Raw genomic sequence first — 17,813 nt, forward strand, 5'->3', positions numbered from 1 at the left:
TAAATCTGTCCTGAGTTGCCTTAGGGGGTCATAAACTGGAAATATGTGAAGTCAGTGTGAGGCACTTAATGATTCCATGATTGTGGCATTAAAAAAACTATACGCTTCTATAACTTGTTTGGCTTGAAAAAAATTATAAGAAAAAAAACCTATTCGCTTCCAAATCTGGGACAGATGGTGCCTGCCGGAACAAGCTAGATGTGTGACACCTGACTCCCACTTAGAATATTCTTGTCTCTGGGTGGAGCTGTGTGGTTGAAGTACAGGCCACTGTAAAATCGGTCAAATGCTCAGCATTTACTAACGTACATAGGTGCTTAGAAGCAGAAAACATGGACTTCTATCCTTTGCCTTCTTCTATTCTGAAGCTAGGACACAACAGGCCAAACGTAAGTCAAATTACTATGAGAAATTTTTCTATGTTAAGGTAGAAATGGCCAGCTAATGGCCCTTTTATTTATTTATTTATTTAGAGACAGACTCTCACTCTGTTGCCTGGACTAGAGTGCCGTGGTGTCAGCCTAGCTCACAGCAACCTCAAAGCTCAATCAATCCTTCTGCCTCAGCCTCCCAAGTAGCTGGGACTACAGGCATGCACCACCATGCCTTGCTGATTTTTTCTATATACTTTTAGTTGGCCAATTAATTTCTATTTTTAGTAGACACGAGTCTCACTCTTGTTCAGGCTGGTCTCAAAACTCCTGAGCTCAAATGATCCACAAGCCTGGGCTTCCCAGAGTGCTAGGGTTACAGGCATGAGCCACTGTGTCCGGCCCAATGGCCCTTTTATATCTATAGAAACATGTTGAATCCTCCCTTAGAGTTTGTGTTAAGGATATATATATATATTTTTGAGACAGTCTCACTCTGTTGCCCTGGCTAGAGTGCCGTGGCATCAGCCTAGCTCACAGCAACCTCAAATTCCCGGGCTCAAGCAATCCTTCTGCCTCAGCCTCCTGAGTAGCTGGGACTACAGGCGTGCACCACCATGCCCAGCTAATTTTTTTTTCTATGTATATTTTGAGTTGGCTAATTAATGCCTTTCTATTTTTAGTAGAGACGGGGTCTCTTGCTCAGGCTGGTTTCGAACTCCTGAGCTTGAGCGATCCTCCCATCTCGGCCTCTCAGAGGGCTAGGATTACAGGCGTGAGCCACCATGCCTGGCCAGGATATTTAACTAAAGAGTCAACTAGATATTAAACAATATAGAAGATCTGCCAGATATGCACTGAAACAGGCACACACAAAGAAGAGGGACTGGTTTACAAAAGAAATCCCAGTTTGACGCTAACTTCTGGTGTGGCCTCATCTTTAGGTTTGCCCCAAGAGGGGCAGTTACCTTCACCTGACCAAAACAAACTGTTGCCTTGAAACCCCATAAAGAATATGCTCCTTGTTTCTTGGGTGAGGAATTTGGGGAATGAACTAACTAGTGTTGTCACCTGGCACAACCTGCCTTGTAAATTCTCTTCCTCCTGTAAGTGGAGTGATGTATTCGCCATTGGCATGCTCCCAAAACCCTTTTGTGGAGAAGGTGACTTCTTCCAAAGGGTTTCCAGTGAAGGGAGTCTCCGTATGAGAACTCTGCACCGAAATCATTTGTGCCTCACTTTCCCACGACCTGATGCCAAAAACACACGCTGTGTAGAGAGTAGCAAAGGCCTTTAATAGAAACGAGACGAGGGAACGACCGCCCCACTCCCCCGGGATTCACGATCTGTGAGAATGGATCAATGCAGTCTCCAGCTCAGAGGCAAAACCCTAGGTCACTCCTGCTCTGCCCCCTAGGGCAGGAAATTCCTCGGATACAGCTGGAAGAGCTTGCCTTCCTGTGTGGGCTCAAAGCCGTACTTTTCCAGGTTGTCAGGATCGAAGGTGCCGTCCTTGAAGTCCTTCTCGATGGCAGGGGCGACTGCTTCCGCGAAGAGCTTCCTGGCCGTCAGCGGAGCGTCGGCGGCCTCAGGAGCTCGGTAGCTCACGTAGGGCTTGAGCTTGAAGCCGGCCAAGTCCGGGACGACGAATTCCGGGACCTTCTCCTTTATCTGCACAAACTTCCAGCCCGAGGCGAGGACGCCGGTGCTCTTGGCGCCCCGGCCCTTGCGGAAGGTGTTCGGCCCTCGCTTGCTCGTCCACTGGCTCATCCTGTCCGCGCCGCGGACCACGACCCGGGCCGCCGCGCTCAGGACGCCCATGCTGCGCCGCCCTGCGGAGCCCGGACCCTGCCTGACCCGCTTGCTCGCGCAAGGGTCTGGGCTGCGGATCCCGCGCGAGCCCCCACGCGGCCTGCAGCAGCTCCGACACCAAGCCCGGACGCAACGTTGCTCCGCTTCCGGCCGGCGCGAGTGGCCGACACACTGCAGCAAGAGCGGCTCCGATTGGCTGCCGCCGCATCCAACGAGCAGCCTCAGCGCTACGCGGGGGCGTGACCTCAGGGGACTCGGCCAATGCGTGGGAAGATCCGGGGCGGGGCGTCAGGGACGTCATGACGCTGGGGCGGGGCGTCCGGAGCGCGGGCTGGGTGAGTCACAGCCTGCGCGCCCTGAGGTGGCGGGTCTTGGGCGCAATCCTGTCGTGGTGTCGCCCTCCGCTCCCGCCTCCGCGCCGCACGCCTACGGAGCCTGGTCCCTGGAGTCGCCTGCCGCTGCCTCGGGTTCGCCCGCCTGCGGGGCCCGCGGCGTCCCGGGGGGATTCGGTCGCTGCAGCCCTGAGGTGGCGTCAGGCCGGCCGCTCGCGGGTCGGGGTCTGCAGCCTGAGGGCGCCGCGTTGTAGCGAGGCTCCTCCCCGCGGGAGCCTCAGGTCCTCGCAGTCCCGAGTTCGTCATCTCCGGACCCAACACACTATCTTGCGCACTGAGCTAGCAGCCCTGGACAGTGTCACGTCTGCCTCCCACCCTCCCCGGCCGCGCCTGGCCTGGTGTCGTCCCTCTCTGCAGCGGTGACCGCTCTTCAGTCCCAGCCCCCTCCTCAGTCCCAGCCTTCTCCTCAGCGGTGACTTCTTCTCAGTCTCAGCTCCTCCCCAGCGGTGACCCCTCTTCAGTCCCAGCCCCCTCCTCAGCGGTGACCCCTCCTCAGTCTCAGCCCCCTCCTCAGCGGTGACCTCTCCTCAGTCCCAGCCCCCTCCTCAGCAGTGACCCCAACTCAGTCCCAGCCCCCTCCTCAGCGGTGACCTCTCCTCAGTCTCAGCCCCCTCCCCAGCGGTGACCTCTCCTCAGTCCTAGCCCCCTCCTCAGCGGTGACCTCTCCTCAGTCCCAGCCCCCTCCTCAGCGGTGACCTCTCCTCAGTCCCAGCCCCCTCCTCAGCGGTGACCTCTCCTCAGTCCCAGCCCCCTCCTCAGCGGTGACCTCTCCTCAGTCCCAGCCCCCTCCCCAGCGGTGACCTCTCCTCAGTCCCAGCCCCCTCCTCAGCAGTGACCCCAACTCAGTCCCAGCCCCCTCCCCAGCGGTGACCTCTCCTCAGTCCTAGCCCCCTCCCCAGCGGTGACCCCTCCTCAGTCTCAGCCCCCTCCCCAGCGGTGACCTCTCCTCAGTCCTAGCCCCCTCCCCAGCGGTGACCTCTCCTCAGTCCCTGCCCCCTCCCCAGCGGTGACCTCTCTTCAGTCCCTGCCCCCTCCTCAGCGGCGACCCCTCTTCAGTCCCAGCCCCCTCCCCAGCAGTGACCCCTTCTCAGTCCCAGCCCCCTCCCCAGCGGTGACCCCAATTCAGTCTCAGCCCCCTTCTCAGCGGTGACCCCTCCTCAGTCTCAGCCCCCTCCTCAGCGGTGACCTCTCCTCAGTCTCAGCCCCCTCCCCAGCGGTGACCCCTCCTCAGTCCCAGCCCCCTCCCCAGCGGTGACCTCTCCTCATTCCAGCCCCCTCCTCAGCAGTGACCCCAACTCAGTCCCAGCCCCCTTCTCAGCGGTGACCCCAACTCAGTCCCAACCCCCTCCCCAGCGGTGACCTCTCCTCAGTCCCAACCCCCTCCCCAGCGGTGACCTCTCCTCAGTCCCAACCCCCTCCCCAGCGGTGACCTCTCCTCAGTCCCAGCCCCCTCCCCAGGGGTGACCTCTCCTCAGTCCCAGCCCCCTCCCCAGCGGTGACCTCTCCTCAGTCCCAGCCCCCTCCCCAGCGGTGACCTCTCCTCAGTCCCAGCCCCCTCCCCAGCGGTGAACTCTCCTCAGTCCCAGCCCCCTCCCCAGCAGTGACCCCTCCTCAGTTCCAGCCCCAGCCCCCTCCCAGCGGTGACCTCTCCTCAGTCCCAGCCCCCTCCTCAGGTGTGACCTCTCCTCAGTCCCAGCCCCCTACCCAGGGGTGACCTCTCCTCAGTCCCAGCCCCCTCCTCAGTGGTGACCTCTCCTCAGTCTCAGCCCCCTCCTCAGGGGTGACCTCTCCTCAGTCCCAGCCCCCTCCCCAGCAGTGACCTCTCCTCAGTCTCAGCCCCCTCCTCAGCGGTGATTTCTCTTCAGTCTCATCCCCCTCCTCAGGGGTGACCTCTCAGTCCCAGCCCCCTTCCCCAGTGGTGACTTCTCCTCAGTCCCAGCCCCCTCCCCAGCAGTGACTTCTCAGTCCCAGCCCCCTCCACAGTGGTGAGCCCTTCCCCAGCCCTCTCCACAGTGGTGCCCACTGCGCAGTGGTGCTCCTCCCCAGTGCCTCTACCCACAGGCTGCCCCTGGGCCCTGTACCAGGCCCGGCTGAGCTGCCCAGAGTCCCTGGACCTACTTGGAGTTGAGCCCCGTGACTTGGCTGCTGTCCTGGGTGAGGGCTGTTTACAGAGAGGAGGAAGTGGCTTCTAGAGAGGCAACAGAGGCTTCTGCAAAGACAACTTTTCTTCACGGAGAACAGGCATTTTCAGCAGAGTTTTCCTCTCAGTGAAAGCATAATTTGACTTGAAAAGGAACCTAGGGGAAAAGTCTGAAACCACGGGTGTCCTGATGTGCACATGAGCTGGTGGCTGTGTGCCCTTGTTGGCCTCAGTCTGTCTCTTTTCACCTGTGACTGTTCTGATTTTAGCCATGGAGGAGGAGAACGATGTCTGCCTGGAGGTATGTAAACCAGGGGTCCAGAGAGGAGTCAGAAACTTGGATTTCCCAGTTGGGGACATTTCTGGACCAAGAAAAGGGTCCTCTTGGCATCTGCTCTGTCTCCCTCTTTGTCCTGGTGGCCTCTTGAAGCCTGAGGAATGTGGCAGTGTGGTGGCTCTTCTCTGAGTCCTTGTCACCCTGCTAGTACTTGTGAGACAACGGAGCTTTTCTAGTGTGGACAGCAGTGTGACTACTGGCCATGTCCTGTTTGTTCTCCCCTTAAAGTTCCAGTCTGGCCTGAGGACTTTGCTGGTTTTGCATAGAGTCTTTTTCTTAGTCAAAAATCTGTAGCCACATCACAAAGGCCTTTATTTCTAAAGCAGAGAATTAGGTCCATTAAAACAACAGTGGGAAGCTGGACAGGCTGAGACACTCAACTGCAGGAGACTGTAGATAGGCTGTATGCCATTCTATAGGTGACTCGACTGTCTGAGGAGTGGTTGCTGAGCTCAGAGGGACACTCTTAGGTGCTGTTGGGTACCCCGTCTGATACGTTCTTGAGAGCTGAGCATGGAACCTTGGGGGAAAGCAGCCTGAGCACCTCCGTTCTGAACTGGCTGAAGCAAAAAGCCCCCAGTGCTTTTCTTTCTTTCTTTTTGTTTTTTGGAGACAGAGTCTCTCTCTGTCATCCAAGGTGGAGTGTAGTGGTGTCATCACAGCTCACTGCAGCCACCAACTCCTGCGCTCAAGTGATCCTCCCTTCTCAGCTTCCCAAGTAGCTGGGACTACAGGCACACCACTATGCCCGGCTAATTTTTCTGTTTATTTTTATTTTTATTTTTTTGAAGAGATGGGGTCTCACTGTGTTGCTCAGGCTGGTCTCCAGTGCTTTTATTTGCCTTTTTTTTTTTTTTTTTTTTAGACAGAGTCTCAGTCTGTTGCCCAGGCTAGAGTGCCGTGGGCTCAAGTGATCCTCTTGCCTCAGCCTCCCGGATAGCTAGGACTACAGGCATGTGTCACCATGCCCAGCTAATTTTATATATATATATTTTTTAGTTGGCCAATTAATTTCTTTCTATGTATAATAGATATGGGCTCTCACTCTTGCTCAGGCTGGTTTCGAACTCCTGACCTTGAGTGGTCCTCCCGCCTTGGCCTCCCAGAGGGCTAGGATTACAGGCGTGAACCACCGCATTATTTGCCTCTTGAACCAAGTTCAGAGGGTTGACTTTTCTGGACCACTTACTTATTCTGCTTTGTTGCAGAATTGTGCTTTTGAGATCTTTTGCGAGTGCCCTTCAGATTTCCTTGGGCTTTCTGGCATGAATTGCCTCATATGACTCCTGGTTCTCTGAAGGCTGGGGAGCTGCTTTTGTCTTTGGCACTTGTGTAGAAACTTGAAAGGGTTAACAAGCTGCTTGGAAGGAAGGTGTGGATACCAGGGGGAGGAGAGTGGCTGCTATCTGGCTGGGTCTTCCACTAGTTTTCTCTTCCACTGCAGTCGGCAGCATCCTCTGCTGTCACCCACTCACCATCCTGCCCTCACCCTTCTTTTCCCTTCCTTCCTCCTGCCCACGGACCTGGACTTCTGAAGTCTGTTGATGCCTCTGCAGGAGACAGTAGGATGGCAGGCGCATACAGCCTTCTCTGCTATTTTTTATTTGACGTGTGAACTGGTATTGAATCTTCTCAAAGTCTAAATGGACTCTCAAAGTCCTTGGGTTTCTGAGCACTGCTGCCATGTGGGCTCCCGTGTGCCCTGAGGCCAGCAGCATGTGGCCCTGTCGGTGTTCAGAGGGCACTGAGAGATGGCTCTGAACTCCCCTGTGGCTGGGGCCTGCTCACCTGGTCTTGTATCCCAAGGAGCTGGAAAGCCCAGGGATCAGGTATGTCAGTGATATGTGGGGCTTTTGTCATGACAGCATAGATGCTGGCCTGAGGAAGACAGGTTGCTCTCTGAGTGCTTCCTAGCAGGTGGGCTCAGAGGGCCTCAGCAACCTCTGGAGAGATCTCTTCTTTCTGGAAATTTCCAGGCTGATTTCCTCCCTAACTCCCAACTCTGTTCTTGCTGCTCTGACCACGTCTGGGCTGGGAAGCCAGGCCACCCCCTCCTTGCCCATCCTGACCACTGTGCTCTCTGCTGCAGGCTGGCTTCTGTCTGGGTGCTGGGCTGCACTCCTGGAGTCTGGAGTTCATGGAGGAGCCTTCACAGTCCACCATGGTAACCACCTCACATGCTTCCCTAGAGTGGGACATCACGTCTTGCTGCCCCCATCCCCTGGCTCCTTACTGCCCATCCTGTGGTTGGGGAGGGGCGGGGGCTTTTGGGTGGCCTTGCTGACAGGTGTTCTGTCTCTGGTCTGGCCCAGCTGATGGGGATTGTCATTGGAGCCCTCCTGGCGTTGGCCTTCATTGGTGTTACTGTCTTTTTTGTGTACAGAAGAGTTAACCGATTTCGTGAGTATCTTGCTTCTGTCTTTGGCCCTAGGGTAAGAGGGTGTCTTGGGATGTGTTTTGAGGTTCTGGGAGTAGCCCTCAAGCCCGTGGTGGTTTTTGTTGGAATCTGTTGGCCTGTCTGTGCTCAGACTGAACACATCAGCTCAGGGGGCCGCATCTATGCAGAGTCTTTTCTGCTCTGCCTTCCCTGCGAGGCTCAGTGAGCAGAGATGAGATTTGCCTTTGTCTGAGCTGAGTCTGTCGCCCAGACCCTTGCTCCCATGCTGAGTGGTAGCAGGGACAGGACAGGACAGGAATACGGTTCACTGTCCAGCACCTGCTTCTCCACGGCTGGGCCAGCCCTGCAGCTTTGCTTTGGCTGAGTGACGTTCACCACATGCACCTCTGCAGGGCTGCCTTTGCAGACTCATCTCCCTGCTGTGTCCTGGCTGCGGCTCAGGCTGCCCCTTCACTCCCTTTGCAGGACAAGTGCAGCCCATGCCTCAGTACAGGTTCCGGAAGAGAGATAAAGTGATGTTTTATGGGCGGAAGATCATGAGGAAGGTGCGTGCTGTAGGCTCCCTCTTGAGCAGGCCTCTGCAGGGTGGGGCCCTCATGCCCACCAGTCTCCTGGAGCCCCAGTTCTCAGTGTGCGTTGCCCTTTCTCCAGCTCCACAGCCCCTGCTAGTAGGCACAGGGTCTAGGGGGCATTGAAAATCATGCTGAATGGTGTCTGCTTCCCCCAGCCGTACCCCACACATTTTACCCAGAAATGCCCTGTCAGGGGGCAGTGAGGATGATCTTGAGGATGTGCAGAGCGGTGTGATGTGCTGTTGTCAGCAATGACACCTCTCCAGGAGCCAGGCAGGGTGGGGGTGGCACAGCCAGACCCAGGAGCTGAAGTCAGGATTGCCAGTGGCCCACGGGCAGGTCCTGAGGACTGACCCCTGAGACTCAGAGATCAGCGACTGGGCGTTTCCCTCGGCTCTGCAGGTGACCACGCTCCCCAACACGCTTGTTGGGAACACAGCCCAGTCCCGGCAGCGGACCAGGAAGAGGACCAAGGTGCTATCTTTGGCCAAGAGGTACTGGGAGTGTCCTTCAGACCATATAGTGCCCGCTGCCCACCCTGGGGGGCACTGTGGTGACGGAGCTGCCCTGTGTCAGCACTGCCTGAGAGGTCTCTACTCAAGGTGAGCATGTCTGTTGTAGGATTCTGCGTTTCAAGAAGGAATGCCCCACCCTGCAGCCAAAGGAGCCCCCACCCTCCCTTCTGGAGGCTGATCTCACGGAGTTTGATGTGAAGAATTCTCACCTGCCATCGGAAGTTTTGTACATGCTGAAAAACGTTCGGTAAGAGAACAAGCACAGGGCCTGTTGCGGTGGCTTAGGGTCCTCCCAGGAGCTGCAGTTGATGCAGGTGTCTCGACACCTTCTCACTGGGGCCCTCTTCAGCTTGGCTGCCCTGTCAGGTGATGGCCGGCAAAGCCTGGCTGCCATCTGCCTCAGGACTGCTGGCCTCTGTGCCTCGTGCCGGGTGGGATGCTCGGCAGGTGTCTGGACAGTGCTTCAGGGGCATCTTGTGTTCCACATGCCCCTCGCTGGTTCTTCCTTGTTTTGTGTGGCTATTTCTCAATGTTTCCATCTTTAGTGATATACCCAGAGCAAGAACGAGAATTGTGCAGATGGATCAAAAACCGGAGGCCTGCGTTCTTTTCTGTGTCCCCTGTCTTGCCGTTTGTCTTCCTCTCTCCAGCACCTGACCACCCTCCCAGGGGCGCCTCTGCCTTCCGTCCGTCATGCATTGGGTTCGGGTTCACAGTCACAGCTCAAGTTCTTTGAGCTGATGGGAAAATAGGCTCATGGGAATTTCAGAATTTAAAATTCTGTTTGACAGTGATTCCTGGTGGTTTGTTGGTCAGCTGTGCAGATCTGCATCACTGGACCCGGCACTGGCAGGGACAGTGGCCTGTGCCCTCTTGAGACTGTTTCAGAGGCTCTCCATCTTCTCCCGCCGCCCCAGGAGATGTGTCCCACAGTGCACTCTGGCTCTTGCAGGGTCCTGGGCCACTTTGAGAAGCCACTGTTCCTGGAGCTTTGCAAGCACATGGTCTTTGTGCAGCTGCAGGAAGGGGAGCACGTCTTCCGGCCAGGGGAGCTGGACACCAGCATCTATGTGGTGCAGGATGGGCGGCTGGAGTTCTGCATACAGGACGCTGTGAGTGGCGGGGGCCGTGATGCCTGGGATCTGTCATCTTAAAGTTTTAGAATTTTTCCGTTGAAAATTTAATGCAAAATTTTGATTTTTAGTTCTTTGAGGAGAAAGGCACATCTTCATCCTGACATTCATACACAACTACTGTTGTACTTTTGGCGCGTTATCTTTTACCCTTGAGCACACGTGTGTCTGATGTTTGCATGGGTTTAGTGGTGGTGTGACGTGGTTTTATTTCAGTGTTTCACCTGATATATTTTATTTATTTATTTATTTTTATTTGTTTATTTATTTATTTATTTATTGAGGCAGAGTTTTGCTCTGTCACCCAGGCTAGAGTGCAGTGGTGTCAACATAACTCAGTGCAGCCTCAGACTCTTGGGCTCAAGTGATCCTCCTGGGTCAGCCTCCCTTGGAGCTGGAACTATAGGCACCACCATGCCTGGCTAATTTTTGTATTTTTAGTAGAGATGGGGTATTGCTCTTGCTCAGGCTGGTCTCGAACAACTGACCTGCAGCAATCCTCCCTCCTCCGCCTCCTGGAGTGCTGGGATTATGGGCGTGAGCCCCTGTGCCTGGCTTTACATGATATATTTTAAACATGTTAAAAATGTTTTTTCCAAGGATCCTTTGAGCCCAGGAGTTCAAGGCTGCAGTGAGCTATGATCATTCCATTGCATTCCAGCCTGAGAGACGGAGTGAAACCACATCCTTTAGGGGAAAAAAAGTCTCTTCCAAGTCCTCAGAATACTCCCTTTAATGGTTTGGTAGTAAATCATTGTGTTGATCTGCCATGATCAGTTGAACCCTTGCAGTATTTTCAAGTTTCTGATCATAAATTGTAGTTGTAAGAAAATAATTTAGGTACTCGCTCACCTAGGAGCTAAATATTTGTTTCCTGCCCCTGTTAGATTATACCCTTTGAATCATGGTTGCTGGGGGTGGCTGCTGGGTCAGATCCCAGCGAGGTTTCCTGTTAGGGAGGGTGGCATCGGGTTATCCGTCCTGGCAGTTGGTGACGCAGACTTCCCACTACTTGTTATTGTTTGGAGCAGATACGTAGTGAATCCTGGACTTTGCACGGGGGTCTCCTGACCTTAAGGACTCCTGGGAGTGGGCAGTGATCCCAAGACGGTTCCTGCACTGTCCTTCTGGGTTTCTAGAACAAAAGTGTTGTCTGGGCAGAATGATTTTTGGGTTTGTAGCTTAGTCTATGGCTGGACTTGGTGGGATTGTTAGAAAGGAAAGGGCCTTTGTTTTGCCCAGTCTAGGGAAGTCAGAGCCAGTAGCTCCTGGGGCATGTGGCCCTCCAGCTGGTGCCCAGAGACTCTGTCCCCACTCATGAGGGGCTCCTTAGAGGATCAGACCCGTCATGTTTCTGGCCATGGGGGAGCTGTGGAGGGAGGGTGACTGTTGCCAGATTGGATTTCCAGGCTCAAGCCGAGATGAAGTTCCTGTGTTAAGTCACCAGAATTGCATGTTTCCCCCCCCTTTTTAAAATAGAACATCATATTAAACTTCTATAATTTATACTGATAAAAGCTGCATTTGGTCCTCAGCAAACTAAGGTTTTGTGAAATTTCACCTAAATCCACCCAGTGAGGACCAGTCATGGTGTTGAGAGGCTGAGGCCAGGTCGGGGTGGTTTTCATCAGTCGTCCTCATTTTTTTCTCTCTTCTGGTTCTGGCAAGTCCGGCCCGTCCTCTGCCTCCTTGTCTGCGGTGCCCACCTCATCAGGGGCAACGCGCAGGCGGAGGCTTGCTGGCCTTGCTGCCCTGGGCCCACGGACGCCCCTGGACTGACAGGGCTTGCTGTGCTCTCCAAGCGCAGGACGGCACCGAGGTGGTGGTGAAAGAGGTTCTGGCGGGAGACAGCGTCCACAGCCTGCTCAGTGTCCTGGACGTCATCACGGTGAGTACCGCCCGTGCCGGGCACTTGTCCCCGTCAGCCCTGAGCCCTTGGTTTTCCCATCTCTCCTGGACAGCAGGTCCCTCGTCGGCAAAGGCCAGTTCTCCACAGTGACACGGGGTGGGAGGATTTTCCGAGACATGAAGGAGCTTCTGTCCTTCCACAGTAGATAAGGGGGTATTGGGGGAAACTGAGACAATGTGTTTAACAATAGCCAGGCATTTGGTTAAGGGTTTCGGTTGCCTTTTAAATGATTGTTTTTGGACTGGGTGATACATGTATGTGGTACAACATTCAGAAGGCCCAAAAAGTTGCAGAGTGTTTGACTGTTTCCTCCTCTCCTCAGGCCCTGGGGCTCCTCCCCAGGAGGGATGTACCACCACTAGGTTCACGTAGGGTCTCTCGTGGTGCCCTCGTTCGCTGTTCTTTGTTGCAGTGAAGAGTCTTGTATGTACATCAGTCCAGATATTTGCAGACCGGTCTGCAGGGAAAATCCTTAGAATAGACTTGCTGGGTCCCGGGGGATGCACCTTTGCCATTGCAAAAGGTAATTGCCAACCCGCCCCCCGCGCGGATGGAGGCTGTGCCGGCAGTGACGTGTGCACCTCAGCAGCACAGGGTGCTGCCCAGCACTGTGTCTTGGCTAATCGGATAGATTGAAAAATGACATCTCATGTTATCTCATGAGTTTTTAACTTTTTATTATAGAGCATTTCAAACATATACCAAAGCAAAGAGAAAAGTAGAGTCAGTCCCTGTGCCTGTCACCAGCTGCTTCAGGTCTCAGCTCAGCATGTCCCGTTGCCTCCCTGTTAACTAGAATTTAATATCTGCTTAATCTCCTTTTCCTTTTGAGTAAAACCTACATACAGTGAAACCAATCTTAGGTGTTCATCAGCTGAATTTTGCTAAAAGCATAGACTTGTGTTAACTCAAAAGGTGCATTTGATTTGAATCTTACTCTTTGAAGTGATACCTTTTCATTTTTAGCTATATATTGAGGCAGATTTTACACTGGTTTCTCTAGACTTTGTGAGGATGGATCTTGGCCAGAGTGCATTTGGGCAGGGTCAAGAGTCTGGGAGCTTTGTGTGAAGTCTCCTGGTAGAGCCTGGAGACTCCTTTGACCCAATCCTAAGTTCTTACGCATGGAGAGGAGGCAGCAAGCTCCACACGGAGGTGCTGGGGTGCCCAGTGTGCTCACTCTGCTCCCTGTCAGATGAGCACACTGCTTTGGGCTGTGTAGGGGCCTGGGGTGGAGGCACGAATGGGACCTCAGTGTCTCCCTGGGTCCCCGGGACTAGGTATGTCTTCACAGGACACTTGACGCAAGCTGGGGAGGCCACCTGCCTGGCAGAGTAGAGGACACGCACCTCCTCTGAGCAAGGCTGGCCTGTCTTCGAAAGGCTGGAATTTCCCTTTAAGGAGGCTTCTGGCATAGGTTGAGGGGGCCTAGGGTCCAGGCCACCTTGTCATCTCTGCTCCTGGTCAGGCCTTTGGTGGGTTTGTGTCTCTAGAGCTCTGGCTGGCTTCTCTGGGACTCCTGAACGTGCAGGGTGTGCCAGTGGGCCTGAGAAAAGCCAGGAAAGGTCTGGAAGAGCTCTGGCCTCCATAGACATAAGCCACTTAGACACGTGGCACCGGTACCCCTCCCACGACAGCTGGCTTGCTTCAGTGCAAACTGGGAAGGGGACTTCCTCTGTTGTTGCGTATTGTTTTTGTTTGTTTGTTTTTCTTTTTAAATCTCTCTTGGTCTGATGTTTCTATTCTTTCTGAGTCTGATCTCCTTGTGGTTTCTGGGTTGAGCCTGATTTTTACAGCACTGTGATATGGATGGCCAAGAAAGGAGAGTTGTGTGCCGGGACCAGGGCCAGGGCTGTGTCCTGCCTCTCTCAAGAGCTGCATCCCTCTCTTGCTGTGTCCGTGTCAGACCATCTCTCTGGGGGCAGGAACCCATCTTTCTTGGGTGTCGTGGAAGTAGAAAATGGGGCATGATCTTGGAGAGAAATTATTGTATATTGTGATTAATTGGGCATTTGGAGTGACATAATTTTTGCCTCATCAATCATTTGTTTTTGTCATTTTAACAAAATGTAAATTCTTACCAAATAACATGAACAAAGTCTAAAATCATTTTTTTTTTTTTTTTGAGACAGAGTCTTACTCTGTTGCCCAGGCTAGAGTGCAAGGGAGGTATATTTTTTTGAAACCTTACAATTCTAGAATTGTCTTTATTCTACACTACCTTTATCTTTTTGTTGTACTTTCTAGGAGAATTTTCTCAACTTCATTTTGGAAACCTTTCACTGAATTTTTAATTTCTGTCATATTTTTTTTATTTCAAGAGCTTTTTTTTCCTAAATGTTCTTTTTCTTTCTTTTTTTTTTGTTTTTTGAGACAAGTTCTCTGTTGCCTAGGCTGGAGTGTTATGGCATCATCACAGCTCACTGCAACCTCAAACTCCTGGGCTTAAGCAATCTTCTTGCCTCAGCTTCCTAAGTACGTGGGACTACAGGCATGTGCCACCACACCTGGCTAATTTTTCTTATTTTTTGTAGAGATGGGGGTCTCGCTATGTTGCCCAGGCTGGTCTCGAACTCTTGGCCTCAAGTGACTCTTCCACCTCAGCCTCCCAGAGTGTTGGGATTACAGGTGTGAGTTCAACCTGAATGTAATTTTTAAATATCATACTGTTTTTACTTGATGGATAAAGTAACATGAGGTTTTCTTTTGCTTCCTGAGTTATCTCTGGCTTTTCTGAATTTCTCTTCTCTGTTTATTGATTTCTATCTTTAAGATCAGGGGGCTTTCTGTCTCCAACAGTCAATTTATGTGAGAGTGAAATCCTCGTTGGACACAGCGACACAAACCATGTAGATGCATCTCATAGACATAGTGGACCAAGAGAGACCAGGTACAAAGAGCACACATTACATTTAAGTGTAATTCCACTTAAATGGAGTTCAAGTACAAGCGACAGTGATACATGATGGCAGCACAGTGGCCAGCCACCTTTTTTGTGTAAAAGGCCAAAGAGTAAATATTTTAGCTTTTTGGGCCACGTAGTCTCTGTTGAAGCTACTCAGTGTGGCCACTGCAGTGTTGATGAGTTCTCAGCAGTGTGTAAATGAACAGGTGATGGGAGGGTTTGGCCCTGAGGCTGCACTGGCCACCTCTGTGACAGACGTCACATTAGTGGGTACCTGTCAGAGGGTTAGGTTGGGTATTCACTTGGGGAGATAGAAGATAATCCAGGTTGCTGGAAATGATCTATACTTTGATTTGGGCAGTAGTTATGTGGGTTAATTGTAAAAAGAAAACTCATGTGAGCCACTTGAGAGCTGGGTGTAAGCCCCGTGTGTGGTTGGGGATTGTCACCTGGGGACTCCCTGCAGGAGGAATAGCAGGAAGCTGGCTCATGTTTTGGAGAGTTGGGAGCCCACAGGTCAGTGTCTGCAGGTCTTTAGGGCAGCTTCCCAGAAAGGAGTCTTGTAGCATCCTCTGTGCTGTCATTGGCTTAGCATAGGACAGGTGTTTGGGCTGCTCTCATCCAGAGTAGACACCGTTCTTTGGCCCGTAGCTGTGCCTGTTGTCCCAATGCTCAGACCCACTTCACCTTCCCTGGAGAGAACACCTGCTGGTCTGTGGCCTAGAAGAAGGGCCATTTGCCAGCCCAGTGGGGCCGAGGAGGAGACTTGGGGCTGGCCTGCTCCTCAAGCAGCCCCTCCTGCCTCTGGCCTCCTGAGGTGCTGACCTGAGCCTCCTGTGGGCTCTGTGGCATGGACCGTTTTCCCTGTCTAGGTTCTACACCCCTAAAGTGTAGTTTCAGCTTTCATTATAGGACTCTGTGGACTCCATCAGCTTCTAAAATTTCATCGACATTCCTTATCTACTCTTACTTTTGCCTGACATAAAGTGTGTATATTCCATGAGGGAACAAGGATAAACACGTATCTTGAAGCTACCATTTCTAATAGGAGGTTGACTTTATTATTTTAATTTTTACAAAGTTGTTACAAAATACTTTAAATATACAAAAAAGCATGATATTGTTGGGTGTGGTGACATGTGCCTATAGTCCCAGCTACTGGGGAGGCTGAGGTGAGAAGATCATTTGAAGCCAGGAGTTAGTGTCCAGCCTGGGCAACATAGTGAGACCTTGTGTATAATGATTTTTTTTAAAGCATGATATTGTAAACAGACATGCTAACTCTGACCCAGGTTGTGTCACCATAACACAAGTTAGCTATTAACTATCAGTGTCATTCAAGTTACCCATGTGTGCGCTCTGATTTCACCCTCTTCTTCCCTCAGAGACAGCTAATTTTCTCTGGTATTCATAGAATATGTGGTGTAATTTTGCTTGATTCTAAATTTCACAAATGGCATCCTGCTTGCACAAACAACCCTTAGTTTGTGCAAGATTATTAGTGTGCAATTCCTGTGTGGACAGGCATGGTTCTCGCTCCGTCACTTACACCACTGTTGATTTGTCATTATTTGCAGTTGCGCAGGACACTGCTGGGAGTATCTGCAAACGTGTGCACATGTGGGTTTCTCAGGGACCCTGCCTGCCACGGGAGTGTCGGTGCACCTGGCCCACGTCCTGAGTGCACTGCCCCTCCCTGGTTGTCACAATTTCCAGTTTTAGGTGAGGTTGAGGGCTTTGCTGTTCTAAATAAACAACTAGATTTGAAAATAAAATGCACATGAGCCACTTTTAGCAGCAGCTGCTCCTCTCCCCTGCCCCAAACATGTGCACGTGCTTTTCTCTCTGGTCCCAGCACAGAGATGAGAGCTGCCCGTCGCTGGGTTTGTGTGGATGTCTCTCCCTTGTTTCCCCAGGGTCTTCGTATGTCCTGGTTGCCTAACCACTTGGTGACTCGGGGACATGCTGGCCAACCAGGTCTTGTAGCCACGGCCTGGGAATAAGATGAGGCTGCATCTGAGTCAGGGTGTGGGCATAGTACCTCCTCTGCTCTGTGAGTGCTGAGGGAGAGGAGCTGGGTGATGCACATATAAGGGGAGCCCCTCTGGCCTTACGAAGGGTGGCAGAGTGACTCCAGAGAGGGCCTTTCTGTGCTCATGTTTCTGGTGGTGTGGGTTGGATCTCTCTCTTGTTGAGGGGGTAGCTTTTTTATATAAAGGTTTTGAAATGAAGAACAAAATTACAAGTGGAAGAAAAGTTGCTGAGTCTCAGAGCTTGATTTTAACATCCTAAGAATTGAATGTCTGTGTTCTTGATGTGCAGGGCTGCGCAGCAGGCACGGGTGTTCGCCCAGTTCTGCTTTAGAGTACAATAATGTCAGGCGGTCGGACACCCGCTCAGTTTCACCTTGTTTGAGCTCTCGTTTATGTGGCCTAGTGCACGAAAGCAAATTAGAATTCTCTTGAACAGCAGCAGCAACAGTGAACCACGTCCAAACAGGTGAGCTGCTGTTGTATTTAATATCTGTGGTGATTTATTAGGCATCTTCATTCTGATTCTCAAAAAAGGAAATTACAGTTTTATTTTTAATAAAAGCAGAGTAGGAGAATTCCAGTTCTGCTGTGGCAGGGTCATGCTACTGTAGCCTCTCCTGCTGAATAAAGCTAAAAACTCTGGACAAAATGCAAAAGGCAGTTACTGGAGGACTCTGAAAATTAAGCAGGCAGATTGTGGGTAGGAATCAAAATGTAGGGTAGCCACCCATGAGGGAACAAGCTTTCTTATTTTTTCTTTTGTCTCATTGCTTTGCCTTGATGCCAGCTCACTCATGGAGCCAGCTAAAATCCTGATGGGACATCCTCTAAAAGGACCAGAAAAAAGGGCCCCTGAGGGTTGGAGAGGGAGGGAGGGAGAGAGAGAGAGAGAGATTGGGAGAGAGAGAGTGTGTGTGTGTGTATCTCAGGGAGGAGAGAGCTGGGGAAGTGGAGCCACTAAATCTGTCCATGAACCTGTACAATCTCAGGACAGACCCAGAACAGCATAGCAAAGGTTTTGAAAATTGAGTTAAGATTTAATCCTCAGCTCTAATCTCAGACTAACTCCTGAGTGACATGTGTGGGGTAGAGCAAAGCAACAGGACCAAGGTTTTGAAGACTGAGATATTGAAAAAGGGAAAAAGAAAAATAGGGATGAATGTATAAGTTAAAAAATAATTTAAAAAAAAAGAAAGAAATTGAGATATTGGAATCCACTGCCAAAAGGCACAGACTTGTGGTCTCAACCTAACCAGCTTAATAGCCTGCTAAAACAAAAAAGAGCAACATTCTCTA

At 52.0% G+C, this 17,813-nt stretch overlaps 2 protein-coding genes across 4 annotated transcripts in view; one reads left to right on the top strand and one right to left on the bottom strand.

Annotated features, from left to right (window-relative positions):
• Positions 1-1,645: 1,645 nt before the first annotated feature.
• On the bottom strand, positions 1,646-2,377 carry MRPL41 (mitochondrial ribosomal protein L41). Its single transcript, XM_012784401.3, has one exon. It carries the CDS (start codon positions 2,190-2,192, stop codon positions 1,785-1,787), a length of 408 nt encoding a protein of 135 aa, XP_012639855.1. The 5' UTR covers positions 2,193-2,377; the 3' UTR covers positions 1,646-1,784.
• A 2,195-nt stretch (positions 2,378-4,572) lies between these two features.
• The window catches only part of PNPLA7 (patatin like domain 7, lysophospholipase), a 76,097-nt gene continuing 62,856 nt past the window's right edge, over positions 4,573-17,813 (top strand). For 2 of the 3 annotated variants that reach the window (XM_012784444.2, XM_012784445.2), the window contains exons 1-8: positions 4,574-5,016; positions 7,142-7,216; positions 7,365-7,452; positions 7,916-7,995; positions 8,425-8,516; positions 8,644-8,784; positions 9,490-9,649; positions 11,478-11,558. In XM_012784444.2, the coding sequence (XP_012639898.1) occupies positions 4,987-5,016; positions 7,142-7,216; positions 7,365-7,452; positions 7,916-7,995; positions 8,425-8,516; positions 8,644-8,784; positions 9,490-9,649; positions 11,478-11,558 (747 nt within the window). In that variant the 5' untranslated portion in view covers positions 4,574-4,986. Of the gene's footprint in view, positions 5,017-7,141; positions 7,217-7,364; positions 7,453-7,915; positions 7,996-8,424; positions 8,517-8,643; positions 8,785-9,489; positions 9,650-11,477; positions 11,559-17,813 lie in introns of all 3 variants that reach the window. The other variant, XM_076009166.1, reaches the window with a different exon arrangement.

Source organism: Microcebus murinus, chromosome 12 (assembly GCF_040939455.1).
Source record: "Microcebus murinus isolate Inina chromosome 12, M.murinus_Inina_mat1.0, whole genome shotgun sequence".
NCBI lineage: Eukaryota > Metazoa > Chordata > Mammalia > Primates > Cheirogaleidae > Microcebus > Microcebus murinus.